The 17,411-nt window shown below is 44.9% G+C and overlaps 1 protein-coding gene and 1 pseudogene across 1 annotated transcript; both read left to right on the forward strand.

Annotated features, from left to right (window-relative positions):
* Positions 1 to 314: 314 nt before the first annotated feature.
* Positions 315 to 2,221, forward strand: LOC138071784 (protein fem-1 homolog A-like; annotated as a pseudogene).
* Positions 2,222 to 14,935: 12,714 nt separating this feature from the next.
* Positions 14,936 to 15,946, forward strand: LOC138071785 (casein kinase I-like). Its single transcript, XM_068963205.1, has one exon. It carries the CDS (start codon positions 14,936 to 14,938, stop codon positions 15,944 to 15,946), a length of 1,011 nt encoding a protein of 336 aa, XP_068819306.1.
* The last annotated feature ends 1,465 nt before the right edge of the window (positions 15,947 to 17,411 follow it).

Genomic DNA, 17,411 nt, shown 5'->3' on the forward strand with positions numbered 1-17,411 from the left:
TCCCTTCTCCAGGGGATCTCCTGACCCAGGGATCAAACCCGGGCCTCCTGCGTTGCAAGCAGATTCTTTACTGTCTGAGCTACCAAGAAGAGGTTCTTCTAAGAACCACCATATATGTTAATTCATCCAAATTAATGGAAGCATCTTCAGGCCAACGTAAGACTGCATTTTCCTTTTAGATGGATTCCCTTCCAAATGTCATATTGAGCTGTATTGGTCATTTAAGAGAAAGGATTTGCAAGTAAGATCTGGCTTCCCATCTTTCCCACCATTAAAGCTGATGATGACTCTGATGGACTTTTAGGTCCTGTATTATGCATGCTTACTCAAGAAGAAAATCTAAAATTTGGAGAGTGAGAGCCATCAAGGTAGTATTTGAAAAGAGCAAAGTGGTAAAAGGGGATGGGGGTGGGGGGCTGAGGGTGGGGAAGCCGCTTGTCATCAATTCCCATTACAGCCACCTAGATGTGGTCAAGTACCCGGTGGCGGCGCCAGCTTGGAGGCTGGTGGCTCAGTATCCTTCAGTGACGAGACCATCAAGGGTGCACAGCCGCTGTGGGCCGCCTCAGCCGCTGACCACCTGGACCTGGTGCAGAGCCTGCTGTGCTGCAAGGACTTGGAGAGCAGCACCAAATGCACCCTCTCGAAGCCCTTGCATGCTGCCTGCTTTGATGGGCAACTGGATGTGGAGCAATACTCGGAGGGTGAGCACCAGGCTACCTGGGGAAGGCCAACCAGGGCAGGCACACACATGCCTCCTGATCTACCCTTACACAAGCCATCGCCAGATCGCCATCTACCGGTTAGATCAGGGTTCCCACCTGAACCTGAGCAATGTCAAGGGCAACAAGGCCCTGCGTGACCTCACTGAGGCCGGCAGCCTGGGTGTCCAGCAGGTGCTGTTCATGTACCAGACCCACAGGGAACAGGATGGCTATGGCATGACCCTGCTGCTGGCAGCCCACGTGACGGACCACAGGCGCATGCCAGGGGACCTCACCCAAGAGCAGCCTGCTGGAGAGGAGACGCAGCCAAGGAAGGCCTGAGAAGGTCCCTCCACCAGCCAGGCATGTGTGCAGCCCCAGGGCTCATGCTGCTGAAGCTCCTCCTCAGGGGAACCCCTGAGCACCAGCTGAGAAGCCGTCTGACAGCCTTGGAGTTGCTGGGAGCCACCTACATGGCTAAGAAATGGAATCTGCTCAGGGTCCTGAAACTCTTGGTAGGGGCCATGGAACTGCGTCACCAGGGGACACGTATCTGCCAAAACCTGAGTCCCAGCTGGTCCTCGGTCTGACTATTCCAGGGAGGTGAACACCACCAAGGAATTGGAGGCGCTCAAAATGCAGCGTGATGAGATGCGCAAGCAGGCACTGCTGACCTGAGAGTGGTCCTGGGTCCCTCCCACCCGGACATTTCCTACTCTGTGCGTTACCAGGATGCTGTGTAGGCCGACTGGAACAGCTTTTAGCTCTGCATCCCCTCATGGAAATACATCCTAGACATGCAGCAGAATAACCTGGAGCCTCTGATTGCCAGCAGCTTCCTATCCTCTGATGAACTCTTCTCCTAAGTGCTCCAGAAACCCTTGGCCAAGGGGCAGCCTGGGCGTGCCAACTGGCTTTGCAGATCTCATGTGGGTGCTGTGCAAAGGGGACTGGGAAGTGGAGCAAGCCCAAGGAGCCCAGGGACTCAGCCCAGTTCACCAAGGCCCTGGACATCATCCTCCACCTGCTCTATCTGCTGGAGAAAGTGGAGTGCCATCCTGATCAGGAGGACATGAAACCCCAGAGGGTGAGGGTTTGCACCCCTCTCAGCAAGAATGGCTCCACTCCTGCACGTGGCGGTGGATTTGGACCACGAACGTGGGCCACTTCTCGGGGGCAGATTCCCTTACCCGAAGCGGTCAAGGTGATCTCGACTCCCGAGTCGATCCAGACAGCTGGGACTTTGACAACAGCACCCCAGTGCACATCGCGAAGCAGAACAACTGCCTGGAGATCGTGAATGCCCTGACAGAGGCAGGGACCCACATGGACGCCACCAGTGCCTTCAAGAATACGGCCTGCGAGGTGCTTCATGAGAAACTGCTGGCCAAGATCACCATTCAGCCCTTCAACTACGTGACCCCACAGTGCCTTGCGGCCTTCACCCTGGACACAACAAGATCCCCTACAAGGGCTTCATTCCCTAAGAGCTGGAGCCTTTCCTCCGGCGGTACTGAAAGTGGTCAGAGAGGAGAACCCAGGACGGGCGGGGCCCGCACCTGTCCCTGCCCTCTCTGAGGACCTCTTTTGGTGGCTGGAAACTGGGGAAGAGCTCACGGGGCCTCCAAGGTCCCCTCCCCTCATCATGGAGAGGGGCAAGAATCAATGAGTTGTCAGTAGTAGAAACTTCCAGACCACGTGCTCAGAGAACTGGCTTTCTCTAGGAGTCCGCATGCCCATACTCCACAAGAGAAGATGCTCAAACTCCCACACATCCCGTTTGCTCCAGTTTCAGAGAATCTTGCCTTCTGACCCCCAGCAGAGGGAAAGCATCACCTCCCTCTCCTACTAGAAACACAAGAAGGAGCTGAGAGTTGGGTACAGCCTCTACCTCTTATGTATCAGACAGGATATATACACCCACCCAGGGCAGTGTTAGGACTGGGGGCTCTGAGGGGTCAAAGTGGGAGAATTCACCCTTCCAGCACATTCACACCTGCTCCTCTGCCCTGCTGTGGGTCAGACTCTCTGCCCCTGGGCCACCAGCCCCTTTCATAGCCTTTGTGGTTTGGTGTTACATTTATTTACCTGGCAAAGTGGAGTTGGTGCTTACCAGGTGGCTCAGTGGTAAAGAATCCACCTGCAATGCAAGAGACGCAGGAGATGGGGATTTGTTCCCTGTGTCAGGAAGATCCCATGGAGAAGGGTATGGCAACTCACTCCAGCATTCTTGCCTAGTGAATCCCAGGGACAGAGGGTCCTGGTGGGCTACAGTCCATGGGGTCCAAAGAGTTAGATGTGACTGCACACACTCAGGCACAAGCAGCTTACGTTTGTGGTGCAGGAGGTTTTGCTGCCATACACTTTTTTTTTTCATTTTTTAAAAAATTAATATATTTTAATTGGAGGCTGATTACTTTACAATATTGTGGTGGTTTTGGCCATACATCAACATGAATCAGCCACTGGAGTACATGCGGCCCCCATCCTGAACCTCTCTCCCACCTTCTTCCCCATCCCATCCCTCTGGGTTGTCCGAGAGAACTAGCTTTGCGTGCCCTGCTTCATGCATCGAACTTTCATTGGTCATCTATTTCACATATGGGAATATACATGTTTCAGTGCTATTCTCTCAAATCGTCCCACTCTCGCCTTCTCCCTTATAGTCCAGAAGTCCGTCCTTTACATCTGTGTCTCTTTTGCTGTCTTGCATATAGGGTCGTCATTACCTTCTTTCTAAATTCCATATATATGTTAATATACTGTATTGGTGTTTCTCTTTCTGACTTACTTCACTCTATATAATAGGCTCCAGTTTCATCCACCTCATTAGAACTGACTCAAATGCATTCCTTTTAATAACTGAGTAATATGGCATATAACTGTGTATATATACCACAACTTCCTTATCCATTCATCTGCAGATGGACATCTAGGTTGCTTCCATGCCCTAGCTATTGTATACAGTGCTGCAGTGTACAGTGGGGTACATGTGCCTCTTTCAGTTCTGGTTTCTTTGGTGTGTATGCCCAGCAGTGGGATTTCTGGGTCATATGGCATTTGTACATTCAATTTTTAAAAGACTCTCCACATTGTTCTCCAAAGTGGCTGTACTAGTTTGCATTCCCACCAACAGTGTAAGAGGGTTCCCTTTTCTGCACACCCTCTCCAGCATTTATTGCTTGTAGACATTTTGATGGCAGCCATTCTGACTGGCTGGAGAAGGCAATGGCAACGCACTCCAGTACTCTTACTTGGGAAATCCCGTGGATGGAGGAGCCTGGTAGGCTACAGTCCATGGGGTTGCGAAGAGTTGTACTTGACTGAGCGACTTCACATTCACTTTTCACTTTCATGTGATCACAGTCCATGGGATCACAAAGAGTCAGACACGACTGAGAGACTGAACTGAACTGAATAATAAGTCTTAAAGTCGGGGAGTGTAAGTCAGGCAAAACTCTGTCTCTTTATTCAAAGCTGTTTAGGCTATTTGGGTCCTTTGAATTTCCATTTAAATTTTAGAGTCATCTTAGTCAATTTCGACAAGAAAGGCTTGGTGGCGCTATGATTGGCAATGTGCTAAATGCCTAGATCAGTTGGGGATGAACTGACATCTTAACAATACTGTGTTTGCGGATCCATGAACACAGTATACATCTCTCCATTTATTTACATCTTTAAGAGTCTTTGGATTCCCTAAGTTCTCTCAGCAAGTTTTCTGTTTTCAGTATATAAATCTTACATGGCTCTTGTCAGGTTTCTCCATAAGTATTTGATATTTTTAATGCAGTTATAAATGGTATTATAATAAGTATATAGAAATGCAATCAATTTTTGATAAATTGACTGTGAGTCTCGAAACCTTACTAAGCTTATTTATTAATTTGAGTAGCTTTTAAATAAATAGATTCCATAAGGATTTTCAATGGAGACAATCATGTTTTACTTCACCCTTTCTAATCTGCATGCATTTTCTTTCGTTTTTGTTCTTGCTGCACTGGCTAGCATCTCTAATACAATGCTGAATACACGTGCCAAGAGGACATCCTTGACTTGTTCTTGATCCTAAGGGGGAAAACATTCCATTTTTCACCCTTAAATATGATGTTAGCTATAGGTTTTTCATAGATGCCCTTTACCAAGTTGGGGACATCCCCTTCTATTCCTAGTATACTGAGTTTTGTTTGTTTGTTTGTTTTTTTAATTAGTGTACTGACTTTCTCTAGTTGCAGCGAGTGCGGACTACTCTTAGCTGCGGTGCATGGGCCTCGCATTGCGATGGCTTCTTGTTGCTGAGCACAGGCTCCCGGTGAGCAGGCCTTAGTGGTTGAGGCACACCGGCTCTAGAGCATGGGCTCAGGAGTTGTGGCACATGGTCTTAGCTGCTCTGGGGCATGTGGAATCCTCCCAGACTAGAAACTGAACCCATTTCCCCTACATTGACAGGCAGATTCCTATCTACTGTACCACCAGGGAAGTCCCTAACAACACTTAATACATTGTGTTTTCATTTTCATCTAGTTCAAAATACTTTTTAAATTTCCCTTTTGATTTATTCTTTAATGCATGGGTTATCTAGATGTGTGTTAATTCAGTTTTCAGTTACTTAGGGATTTTGAAATTACCTTTCTATTGGTTTCTAACTCAGTTCTACTGTGGCTAGAGAATGTACTTGGTATAACTTGAACGTCTTAATACTTATTGAGATGTATTTTTATGGGCAAGATTATAGTCTGCTTTGTAAAAGTTCTGTGTGCGCTTGAAAGGAAAGGAATGTGTATTCTACTGTTACTTAGTGGAGTGTTCCATAAAAGCCGATTAGGCCAACTTGCTTAATAGTGTTGATCAGATCTTATGTATCTTTATTGACTTTTTGTCCACTTTTCTATCAATTACTTAGAGTATTGTTGAAATCTCCAATTATAAATGCTGACTTCTCTAATTCTTGCAGTTCTAAACAGTTGATTATCTTTTAAAGAGATCCAAATAATAAGAAAAATATTTATTGCTTCCTGAATTCTGCTTCATGTATTTTGAAGCTCTATTATCACATGCATAAGCACTAAGGATTAGTTTGGATTCTTCAGATTAGTGTTAGCATGGTACACTATGCTTTTCTGTAGAAATTGACTAAGATGATTCTAAAATTTGTATGGAAATTCAAAGTTTTTTAAAAAATCCCTTTTATTTTGTATTGAGTTTCAAGTGAATGGCGGAAGGACTCAGCCATACGTATACATGTATCCATTCTCCCCCAAACTCCCCTCCCATCCAAGCTGCCACGTAATGAGCAGAGTTCCATGTGCTCTACAGTAGGCCCTTACTGATTATTTATTTTAAATAGAACAGTGTGTACCTGTCCATACCGAACTCCCTAAATATCCCTTTCCCCTGGCAAAGCCTGGTACATGTTTTTGCCATCCTTCTACTTTTAACCTAATCTTGTCTTTATATTTAAAGTGGATTTCTTGCTTTTTTTTTTTTACCCACTTGAAAATCTATTTTCCACTTACATATAATAAGATTACAGATGCGGTTGTGCTTAAATCTACCATATGGCTATTGGTTTTCTATTTGTTCTATCAATTCCTTGGTCCTTTCCCCCTTTATTTCTGTCTTATTTTGAATTAATTATTGTTTATGCTTCCATTTTGTATTCTTTGTTATGTTTAAGAGCTTTAATACTTCCTTGTTTTATTTTAGTGGTTGTTTTAGCATTTATAGTGTTGATATCATTCGCTTATTACAATTTAACGTCGTGACATTATGCCAGCTTATGTATAATTCAAGAACCTTACAACAACATACTTCCATGCCCCTCCCACGTTTTGTGCTATTGTTGTCATATATTTAAATCTGAGTATATTATACGTGGCATGATTCATTGATATTCTAATTTTAAACAGCTGATGATCTTTTAAAGAGATCCAAACAATGAGAACAATATTTATATTTACCCATGTAGTTACCATTTCTGATGCTCTTCATTCCTTTGTGTAGATGTAGATTTCCATCTGGTATCATTTGCCTTCTGTCTTAAGGAACTCTTTTGGTAGTGCAGGTCAGCACAGAAAACAGCAAAATTCTGTGAAGCAATCATCCTTCAATACAAAAATAAATTTTACAAAAGAGTATCAGATGCTGCAGAGAAGTCGTTCGTGAAAAGAAGAGTCGGTGAGGCAAACTTCATTTGTGTCTCATTTTAGGAAACTGCCACAGCCACCTCAACCTTCAGCAAAAACCATCCTGATCAACCAGTAGCCATCATCATCAAGGCAAGACCCTCCATCAGCAAAATGATTACGACTCACCTAAGACTCAGACGATGGTTAGCCTCATTTAGGCATAAGTGCTGTGCTGTGCTCAGAAGTGTTTGACTCTTTGCAACACTATGAACTGTAACCTGCCAGGCTCCTCCGTACATGCGATGTTCCAGGCAAGAACACTGGAGAGGGTTACCATTTCCTCCTCCAGAGGATCTTCTTGACGCAGGGATCGACATGCCGTCGTCTTTTGGGTCTCCTCTGCTGGCAGGTGGATTCTTTACCATTCAGCCACCTGTGGAGCCCTTAAAGAATAAAGTTTTTTAATTAATTAATTTACATTGTTTTTAAGATACAGTGCTGTTGAACACTTAGTAGACTACAATACGATATAAAGGTTACTTTTACATGCATTGGGAAACCAAAATTTTGTGTCTCACTTTATTGCAATATTCACTTTGTTGCGGTGGTCTGCCATGCCCACAATATCCCTGAGGTATGCCTGTACTAGTTGTTGCAATAAGAGGCTTGAGAGTGTGTACAATAAGTTACACTTGAGACTGACCACAGTTTGGTGAGGAAGTCCCCCACCTGGAAGAGTTAAGACCAACTGTAACACTGTCGAAGCAGCTGTCTTTAAACCTACTTCAGGGTACTTTGCATGCAATAACTTCTTCAGTTCCTCCTCACTGACTGGCAGTAAAGTGGAGGACCGTTTATTGACCATACAATTGGATCAACATTTCCACTCCTGATTCCAGAGACTTCTCTCAGATCTCCTGAATTTGCCTCTGTCCGTTTTCTATCATTCCTGTAGCACACTGCCATAAACTCGTTGGCTTAAAACCACAGAAAATGTTAGTCTTGTAGTTCTGAAGACCTAAATGGCTCCCATTGGGCTAAAGTCAAGATGTTGGCAGGTATGGGTCCGTTTATTTATTTATTTATTTCATTAATTTTGTCTGTGCTGGGTGTTCATTGGTGTGTAGGCTTTTCTCTAGTTTTAGCGAGCAGGGGCATCTCTTCGTTGTTGTGTGCGGACTTACTGTGGAGTCTTCTTCTGTTGCCAAAACAGGCTCTAGGTGTGTGGGCTTCCGTAGTTGAGGCATAGGGTCTAATATTTTCTCCTCCGTGAAAGCTAACAGGGTGGCTGGCCGTGGTGTTATGGCTGCTGTTGGAAAACATGAGACTCCTGGGTCAGAGACAAACACTTGAATACCCACAGCGTTAGTGGCACTGAGAGTATCAACATTTCCATGAGTTCCCTAAGCCTCAGTCCCCACAGGGTGTTGCAGAAGGCCAGATAAATCCTGCGTGTGCAGTAGGCTCCATTATAGGAGAAGCACTCCTAGCTTACGGGCGTCGAGTCTTTCATAAAGGGTGGTAAGCCTGCCTGATCCTTGCCTTGAGGAAAAGATGTCTTGAGCATAATTTCCAGTATAACTTGCCCTTTGCTCTGGAGAGGGAGACTCTACCTTTTGAGGCTGTTCACTATAGAAATATTCAAAAAGATAGTTTGGACAAAAGGCAATCTTCGGTCTGCTTGAAAGATACACAGAAATATGAGATTTGTGGAGAATAGTCTCCCAATAATCTCTCAAGTCCCTTTTAATCTGGAACTGATGTAATGGGCTCTACCCCTGGCTATGTTTTTGTTGAAGCAACTGGGCCATTTGCCCTGAACTATGTTCCACCTTTGGGAATTTCCTAATTGTATTCTTGTGGTGTTATTTCGTAGTTCCCATGTCTCTATGTTCATATGAACTGATAATTTTAGAGGCTTGATCAAACCAGATTTGATTTTTGGGCAAACATACTACAGAAGTGGTATTGAATGCTTTTTAATTCATCCCTCCAGATGGCACATGACGCCTGGTTATCTCTCTCGGTGTGTTGAAGTGTTGTCAACCCAATGCACACATTTTAAATCTATGGATTTAAATTCTATTTCCTTAAATCCATTTCCTTCTCCAGGGTATCTTCCCCACCCAGGGATCTAAGCATGGTGTCCTGCATTGCGGGCAGATTCCTTATCATCTGAACCATCAGGGAAGCCCCACATACTTTGGATTTTAACCGCATTTCAGACATACAATTTGCAAATATTTTTCCCATTCAGTAAGCTGCCTTGTCATTTTGTGCAAGGTCTCAATCGCTGTGCACAAACTTTTTAGTTTGGTATATTCCCACTCGTTTATTTTTGCTTTTGTTGCCTTTGATATTGGTGTCAAATCCAAGAATTTATCTCCACCAGTTACGTCTAGGAGCTTACCACCTTTGATTTCCTCAGAAGGTGTGTGGTTTGGGGTCTTACGGTCAAGTCTTTAATCCATTTTCCGTTCACTTTGATGTGTGGTGTAAGAGAGTGTTCCAGTTTCATCCTATTGCATGTGGCTGTCCAATTTTGCCAAACCGTTAATTGAAGAGACTGTCCTTTCCCTTTTCATATTCTTGGCTCCTTCGGTAAAAATCAATTGACCATCAATGTGTGGGCTTATTTCTGGATTTTCTCATCTGTCCCATTGATCTGTATGTCTGTTTTCATACCACAATCAAGTTTGTCAGCACATTCTTCACCTCACAGAGTTACTTTGTGTGTGCGTGTGTGTGTTTGTGTGTGCGGTGAGAACACTTAAGGTAACTTTTGTATATGGTGTGCGGTGTGCATCACGGTTTGCTTTCTCCTCCAAAATGTTTATCTATTTGTTCCCTGGTGGCTCAGACGGTAAAGCGTCTGTCTACAATGCGGGAGACCCAGGTTCGATCCCTGGGTTGGGAAGATCCGCTGGAGAAGGAAATGGCAATCCACTCCAGTACCATTGCCTGGAAAATCCCATGGACAGAGGAGCCTGGTAGGCTACAGTCCATGGGGTCGCAAAGAGTCGGACACGACTGAGTGACTTCATTCATTTGTTCCAGCACAATTTTTAAAACAGTCTTTCCTTTTCCCCATTGAAGTACTTTGTCACTTTTTTCATAAAACAGTTGTCCATATGTGTGCAAATCTGTTTTTTAGACCCTCTATTCTGTTTCATTAATATCTGTGTCTGTACTTACATCCATACCACACTGTCTGAATTATTGTAGCGTTACAGTAAGTCCTAACATTCCATAATAGAAATCCTCCGTGCTAATCCCTGCTTTGTGTATTCTAGTTCCTTTGCATAGCAATATAAATTTCTAACATCTCTGTTTCAGTTTTCACCAAAAAGTCGACAAAGAACTGGTTGAACAAGTAGAAGACAAGTGAGTAAAGTGATATAAAAGTTCAACAACACTCAATCAAGTTGACTTATATATTAGAGAACACTGCACCCATCCTTGGCTGAACATACATTCTTTTCTGGGGACACATGAAACATTCTTCCAGATAGACCATATGTTGAAATCAGACAGAGTACGTTTTCCGACAACTATGGAATTAAGTTAAATTGACCCAGAAAGAAGGCGTCAAGAGAAAATGCTGTATTTTTGAAGACTAAATGAAAGCAGCAGTAGAGGGAGCTATGTCAATTGAGAAAAAAAAAAAAAAAAGTGTAGATGCTGGGTTTTCTTGCTGGTCCAATGGTTAAGAGTCTGCTTGTCAAGGCAGGGGCCGCTCGTTCAAGTGACCCTGTGCGTTAAAACTACTGAGGCTGCACTCTCGAGCCCGGGAGCCAAACTGCTGAGCCTGTGCTCCCCAACCACTGAAGCCTGTGTGCTCCAGAGCCTGTGTTCTGCAACGAGAGAAGCCACTGCAATGAGACGCCCTCGCACCACATCTAGATGGTAGCCCCTGCTTGCCACAACTAGAGAAAGCCCATGCACAGGAACAAAGCCCCAGCACAGACAAAGATATATACATAAATAAATTTTAATAAAGTATACGTGCCTCCTTCAAAAAGGAATAAAGCACAAATTTCCCATGAACATGAGCAACAAAGTAGAACAAACTTCAAATCCTGGACAAAATTATCATTTTCCCCCCTTTCAATCACACTATTTATTTATTTATTATTGGAGTATAGATGGTTTGCACTGCTGTGTTAGTTTCTGCTCTACAGCAAACTGAGTCAGGTATACACACTACTATGTATAAAATAGATAGCAAATTAAAAGCATTATTTTCAAAAATGAAAGACTGTTATGTACAATGGGTGGCAGAAATTTATGACGAGATATTTTTATTCTATACATCACATGTAAGTAGGCCTTTAAAAGGCATAGCCTATGGGGTATTACGGTAAAAATCACTAAAAACAATTTCCTAACTTTCCCTTATCCCCCTGTGCTGACCTGGTCACCCCAAATGGGGCTGTGTTTACAGGGGTCAGTGTCCTTGGTGTTTGTTACAGGTGTCAGTGTCCTTTGAGGACATGACCGTGGACTTCAGCAGAGAGGAGTGGCAGGGCCTGGACTCTGCTCAGAGGTTCCTGTACCAGGACATGATGCCGAAAACCACAGCCACCTCATCTCACTGGGTGTGCACAGCTACCCTGTGAATCTATGAGTGTTGTAGCCACGCGTTCTGGGAAACACACTCGTTCAGAAGGACAATGCAGATAGTGGAGTGCAGTTTATTACACCGGCGGCCCCAAGGCAGAGTCTCCTCTTTGCCAAGGACCCTGACCAGTTTTTCTGAAAACCTTATATGCCTTAAGTGTACGTGCCCAAACCCACCTCCCCAAATTCCCTGAAACTAGTCTGAAGAAAGGAAAGGAAAGATACACTCAGAGTTAACCCGTGCTTCATATGCCTTAAGCCTAGGTAGTTAACAGTGGACAACTGTCAATAGGCCAATAGGCCTGTGGTCATACCCCAATAAGCATCATAGAATTTATGATTCTATTCGGTTACACAGATCATTAGGGTATTCTTTCAGGCAGCAGAGAGTCTAGGTATGAGCCCTGGGGCTCTTCCATCCCGGGGGCCTGGTTTTCCAGTTGGTATGTCATTTCCATAGATACTGGGCATAGAGCTCAAAGTCCACAGTCCAGCCCAAGATGGAGTCCTGCTTTCCAGATGGAGCCTGTTCTGTCTGTTTCCTCCTTCTTGAGGACTCTGTTATGAGTAAAATTGTGTCCACGTCCTAACCCCCACTACTTCTGAATGTGACCTTAATTAAAAATAGGGCCTGAGACGGTAACAGGGAGGAAGGCCAGAAGTCTCAGAGCGGCAGGAGACAATAAACTGTAAGTGGCAGGTGCTTTTTTTCTCCTTCTCTCTATGTGTTGATGACACCTAGCTCTACCATGAGCTAACCAATATGTTTTTCTTATGGAAAAGTTTTTCTTAAGCTATGTTAATGAAACCATGTATTTGCTTTGCAACCTGCCTTTCTTCAAAATGGTTCTGCCTAGGAATAACTTTTTTTTTTTTCTTTTCTCAACCCTCGGGCTGATAATGGCTCAAGAAACCAGTATTCATGCCAATTGTTTTATGGCCGGGGGGATGACACACCTTGGGCCATCCTATCTCAAAAACGCATATTGTGGGAGAGGGCCTTGGTGAAACCCCCTCAGCCTTGAGGTGACACTCTTATCTGATTAATAAGCTTGCTAACAGACATAAAACACCTTGCCAGAAAGTAGCAAGGGGGCATTCTTTCTGCCCCTTTCTGATGTCCGTGTCAGCAGCTTTCTCTCTCTCGCTCTCTCTCATACTTTAATAAAATTCTGTTACCCAAAAGGTTCTAGTGGGCAGGCCTCGTCTCTTGCCCTGGATCGAATTCCTGTCTCTCCTCCAGAGACCACGAATCCCAGCGTAGCACACGGCTCACAGCAGTAACCTGTCAGGTCTTCCCAGAAGTAATCAATCTACAACGAGGTCGTTAGGTGGGCCCTACTCCAATATGCCTGGCATTCTTACAAAAAGGGGAAGTGTAGACACAGAGACACACAAACACACAAGAGAGACCGTGTGGAGGCACACAAGGAGTAGATGACCGTGTGGTTGGAGGGATGCTTCTGTAGGACAAGAGGTGCCTGAGGCCACCAGAAACCAGGAGAGGGACATGGAACACACCCCTCCCTAGCACCTTCAACAAGAGCATGACCTGGCTGACGCCTTGATTTTAGACTTCTGGCCCTCAGAACTGCAAGGCAAGAAATTCTTATTGTTCTGAGTCACACGGTTTGTGATACTTTGTTACAACAGTCCTAGGAAACTACAGCTTTCTGTATTTGGGGGTGGAGTGCTAGAATAAGAAACGCCTAAAAAGAGATGAAGTGGCTTTGGAATTGGGCAGCGGGTGGAGGCTGGAGAAATTTGTAGGTGCTTGATAGAAGAAGTCTAGATTGCCTCAAAGAAACTGGTGGGAGAAACAGGAATAACTGTGTTTTTGCTGAGGTCTCAGATAGGCTTTCCAGGTGACGCTAGTGGTAAAGATTCCTCCTGCCGATGCTGGAGACTCGGGTTCCATCCCCAGGTCAAGAAGATCCCCCAGAGAAGGAAAGGGCAACCCACTCCAGTTTTCTTGCCTGGAGAATCTCACGGGCAGAGGAGCCTGGCGGGCTCCAGTTCATGGGGTTACAAAGAGTCGGACAGGACCGAAGCGAATTAGCACACAGCACTGGCCAAAGAGCCTAGCATGTCTGGTACCTACCTGTTTAAGAAATAAATTCTAGGTATTTCCGAAAAGAACTAGAAGATTTAGAAAAGCGAATTTAATCTTAATTTCTGAATAATGAGTTACTGATTGAATTTAACACATGATGAGTAAGAGAAATTCACAGCTTTAGATATTCTCACCCTGCACAATGTTAGGTATAACTAGGTATTTGATAAGCATAGCATATCACGGCGAAAATCATGAAAGACAACTAACTTCCTCGTTCTCTTCCATCCAACCCCCGGTGCTGACCATGTCACCTTGAATGGGACTGTATTGTAACAGGGGTCATTCGAGGACGTCCGTGTGGAGCTCAGCAGGGAGGAGTAGCAGCCCGTGGACCCTGTACAGAGGTGCCTGGACCAGGATGTGACACTGGAGACCTACAGCCACCTGTGCGCAGTGGGTAAGTAAGCACAGCTGCCCCGTGCACCTGCCAGGGGCCTCAGAGAGGCTGCTTCCATTCTCAGCTGCTGAATGCTCTGGGGCACCTGAAGTGTGTAATGGTGTCATCTTTGATGTGCCCGAGATACTTCAGTCCTTTTACCCTTCTGTGATTATTACTCTATTCCCAGGGAAATGGGATTACTTTCCTGAAGAGCAAATAGAAGTGTGGTTGAAAGGCCCTGAAACCCAATTAACTGGACCCAATCTGTATCGGGTCCTGTTCACAGGGAACCAAGTTCCCAAACCAGAGGTCATCTTCAAGCTGGAGCAAGGAGAGGGCCCATGGACATTGGAGGAAGAAACCCCACGTCACAGCTGCTCAGACGTGTGACCTGAGTAGATGCGGGATGTGGAGTAGATCTGTTTTTCTAGGACAGGCTGATGCCTTTGAAAGGCTCTGAAGATAATCTGTCTTGAAGGTTCTAAGAGCACGCGTGATTCCTTTCCCAGAGTTCTCTGCGCCATGAAGCGCCTTCCTGGAACGCGGGGCATTCTGCGTTGGCTGCAGCCGTTGGAACAAGATGGCAGCGTCGACGGAGTGACCGGGGGCCCCTCCTGGCGGGAGCCCGCGGCAGTGGCGGCAGCGGTATCGCCGCCATAACTTCACGGCTCCCCTGAACCAGCCCCCGAAGTCGCTGTGAAGGCGAGGCTGCGGCCGCCAGAGGCCAGAGGCTCAGCCTGCTAACGGTAAGAACCCCCTCAACAGTCTGTGGCCTGGTGAAAAGAAACCTGACAGTAGCGGTGGTCAGATTCCCCTTGGCCGATTCTGGGCCCTGTAACGCTGAGAAACAGCCAGCGTTTTCTGTCTCCTGCCTGCCTTCACAGCCTTGCTCCCTGGACGAGTCTTAGGGGCGTCCATCGTCCCCTTAGAGGCGTCCATCATCCCCTTAGAGGTGTCAGAGCTTAACCTACCCCCATCTTTGTCTCTCAGGATGGCGAGCAGCAGTGGACCCGAGGCCGATTTCCTGGTCGGAGGGAGATATAAACTGGTACAGGCGATCGGGTGTGGCTCTTTTGGGCACGTTTATTTGGCGATAGACCTCACCAACCATGAGGAGGTAGCCGTAAAACTAGAACCACAGAATGTGAGGCATCCCCAATTGTTACGCGAGAGGGAATGCTATGATATCCTTCAAGGTGGGGTTGGCGTCCCCCAGATACGGTGGTATGGTCAGGAAATGGGCTATAATGTGCTAGTCATGGATCTTCTGGGACCCAGCCTTGAAGACCTCTTCAATTTCTGTTCAAGAAGGTTCACAATGAAAACTGTACTTATGTTAGCTGATCAGATGATCAGTAGAATCGAATATGTGCATACAAAGAATCTTATACACAGAGACATTAAACCAGATAACTTCCTAATAGGTACTGGGCAGAAGTGGAAGAAGTTATTCCTTGTTGATTTTGGTTTGGCCAAGAGGTACAGAGACAAGAAGACAGGGCAACACATACCCTACAGATCCGGTAAAGGTTTCACTGGCACGCCTTCCTATGCTAGCCTCAACGCCCATCTTGGTACGGAACAGAGTCGCCGAGATGACATGGAATCATTAGGATATGTTTTGATGTATTTTAACAGAGCCAGCCTGCCATGGCAAGGAGTAAAGGGTGCAACAATGAAGCAAAAATGTGAAAAGATTAGCGAAATGAAGATGACCACACCTGTTGATGTTTTATGTAAAGGATTTCCTGTAGAATTTGCCATGTACTTAAAGTATTGTCTCGGGCTGTCCTTTGAGGAAGCCCCGGATTACACGTACCTGAGGCAGCTATTCCGCGTTCTTTTCAGGACCCTGAATTATCAACATGACTATGCATTTGATTGGATAGTGTTAAAGCAGAAAGCAGAACAGCAGGCTGCCTCTTCAAGTGGGCAGGGTCAGCAGGCCCAAACCCCCAGAGGCAAAAGAGACAAAACCAAAAGTGAAATGAAACATCCTTAAACTTGAATCAAGGAGCAAAAGACAGAGCAGGAGACTGAGCAGCAAGTTCAGTTCCCTGTCAACTGGCTCTGGTCAGCAGAGGTCTTGTCTCCTGAGTTAAAGGCTCTGTAATTAGTGAAACATGGCATCCGGTTTTCTGTTTCGCTGTTTCAAGTGGAAAAGGTCACTAAATGCTTGACACACACAAATTGGTGGGAAAATTGTGCCTATGCCCATTTTAATTAAAATCTTTTATTTTGAACTATACTGCTTTGAGAGATCTCATTTCAGAAGAATAGCCTGTGCAGTTGCTATGGTTGTTAATGCATTCTGAGGGTTTATCCATCCGTGGGGTTTGCAAGTTGTTCACTTAAAACATTCTTCAAATGGTTGGCTACTTGTTTGCAAGCCAGCTGTTATGGTAGCAATCAAAGATTCCAGTGTTTGATCATATGAAAGACTGTGCCTGCTTACCTGTGCTAGAAATAACAGCATCTCAAGTGAAGACTTAAGAAAACCTTAGTGACTACTAGATTATCCTTAGGACTCTGCATTAATTCTCTAATGTTCTTGGTATTTAAGAAAAAGCATATTTGTCACAGAATTTTAGTTAACATCTTACAACTGAACCTGTATATATGTTTAGATAAACTAGTCACTATAAACATCTACATGATCTGGAATTTGTTTTTATTTGGAAATGAGAGCTTGTCAACAACAACAACAACAAAAAAGTCTCTAAACTTTTAGAGTTGCTTAGGCAGAGTTGACAGAAGCCCCTTTAATACTTAAATGCCATCTCCTAGTATGGCCCTTGCCAGTATCCATTGTCTTCTTTGCTTGGCTATTTGGCAGGAGAGCTATCTGCCCTTCTCCCCCTATCCCTGTACTCTAGATCATATGCCACACTACCGTCTCAGGCAGCTTGCTTTCTTAGTTATTTATTTCCTTCCCTACTATTTTGTGCTTCCTTTGTCCTGCCCCTCCCCCACCATAGTTTTTGTCCTTATGTATTCGGATTTCATGGATCTGCTTCCTTTCAAAAGTACCAATTCCGCCCTTGCTCCTGCCAGTCCCTTTCCATTTCCTCTCCAGCTTCTCAATGTCATCTAAAACCAACCTCATTTTGTTTTACATATGTCAGCTCTGACATCGGATTTAAAATAACATTTTGTAGGAGAAAACATAATTGAAATTTCTGAAATTCAGTGTTCATGCAGTAACAGTTGTTCTTTACTAAAAATGAGGACTACATAGGCAAATGAATGGATAGAGAATATGTGAGATACATATATATGTGAGAACCATTTTCTAGAAGACGGCTGTGGCAGATCTTACTATAACACACTTACGACAAGATTACTATCGATAACACTCTGTCTTTTTCATTAGGGCGACCCCTTGTCCGGTTTACACCTGTTGTTTGGTATAACCATTATTACTATTATTAATGGCTGCATTGCACAGCTTGTGAGGTCTTAGTTCC

The sequence above is a fragment of the Capricornis sumatraensis genome, chromosome X (genome assembly GCF_032405125.1).
Source record: "Capricornis sumatraensis isolate serow.1 chromosome X, serow.2, whole genome shotgun sequence".
In the NCBI taxonomy this organism is placed as follows: Eukaryota; Metazoa; Chordata; class Mammalia; order Artiodactyla; family Bovidae; genus Capricornis; species Capricornis sumatraensis.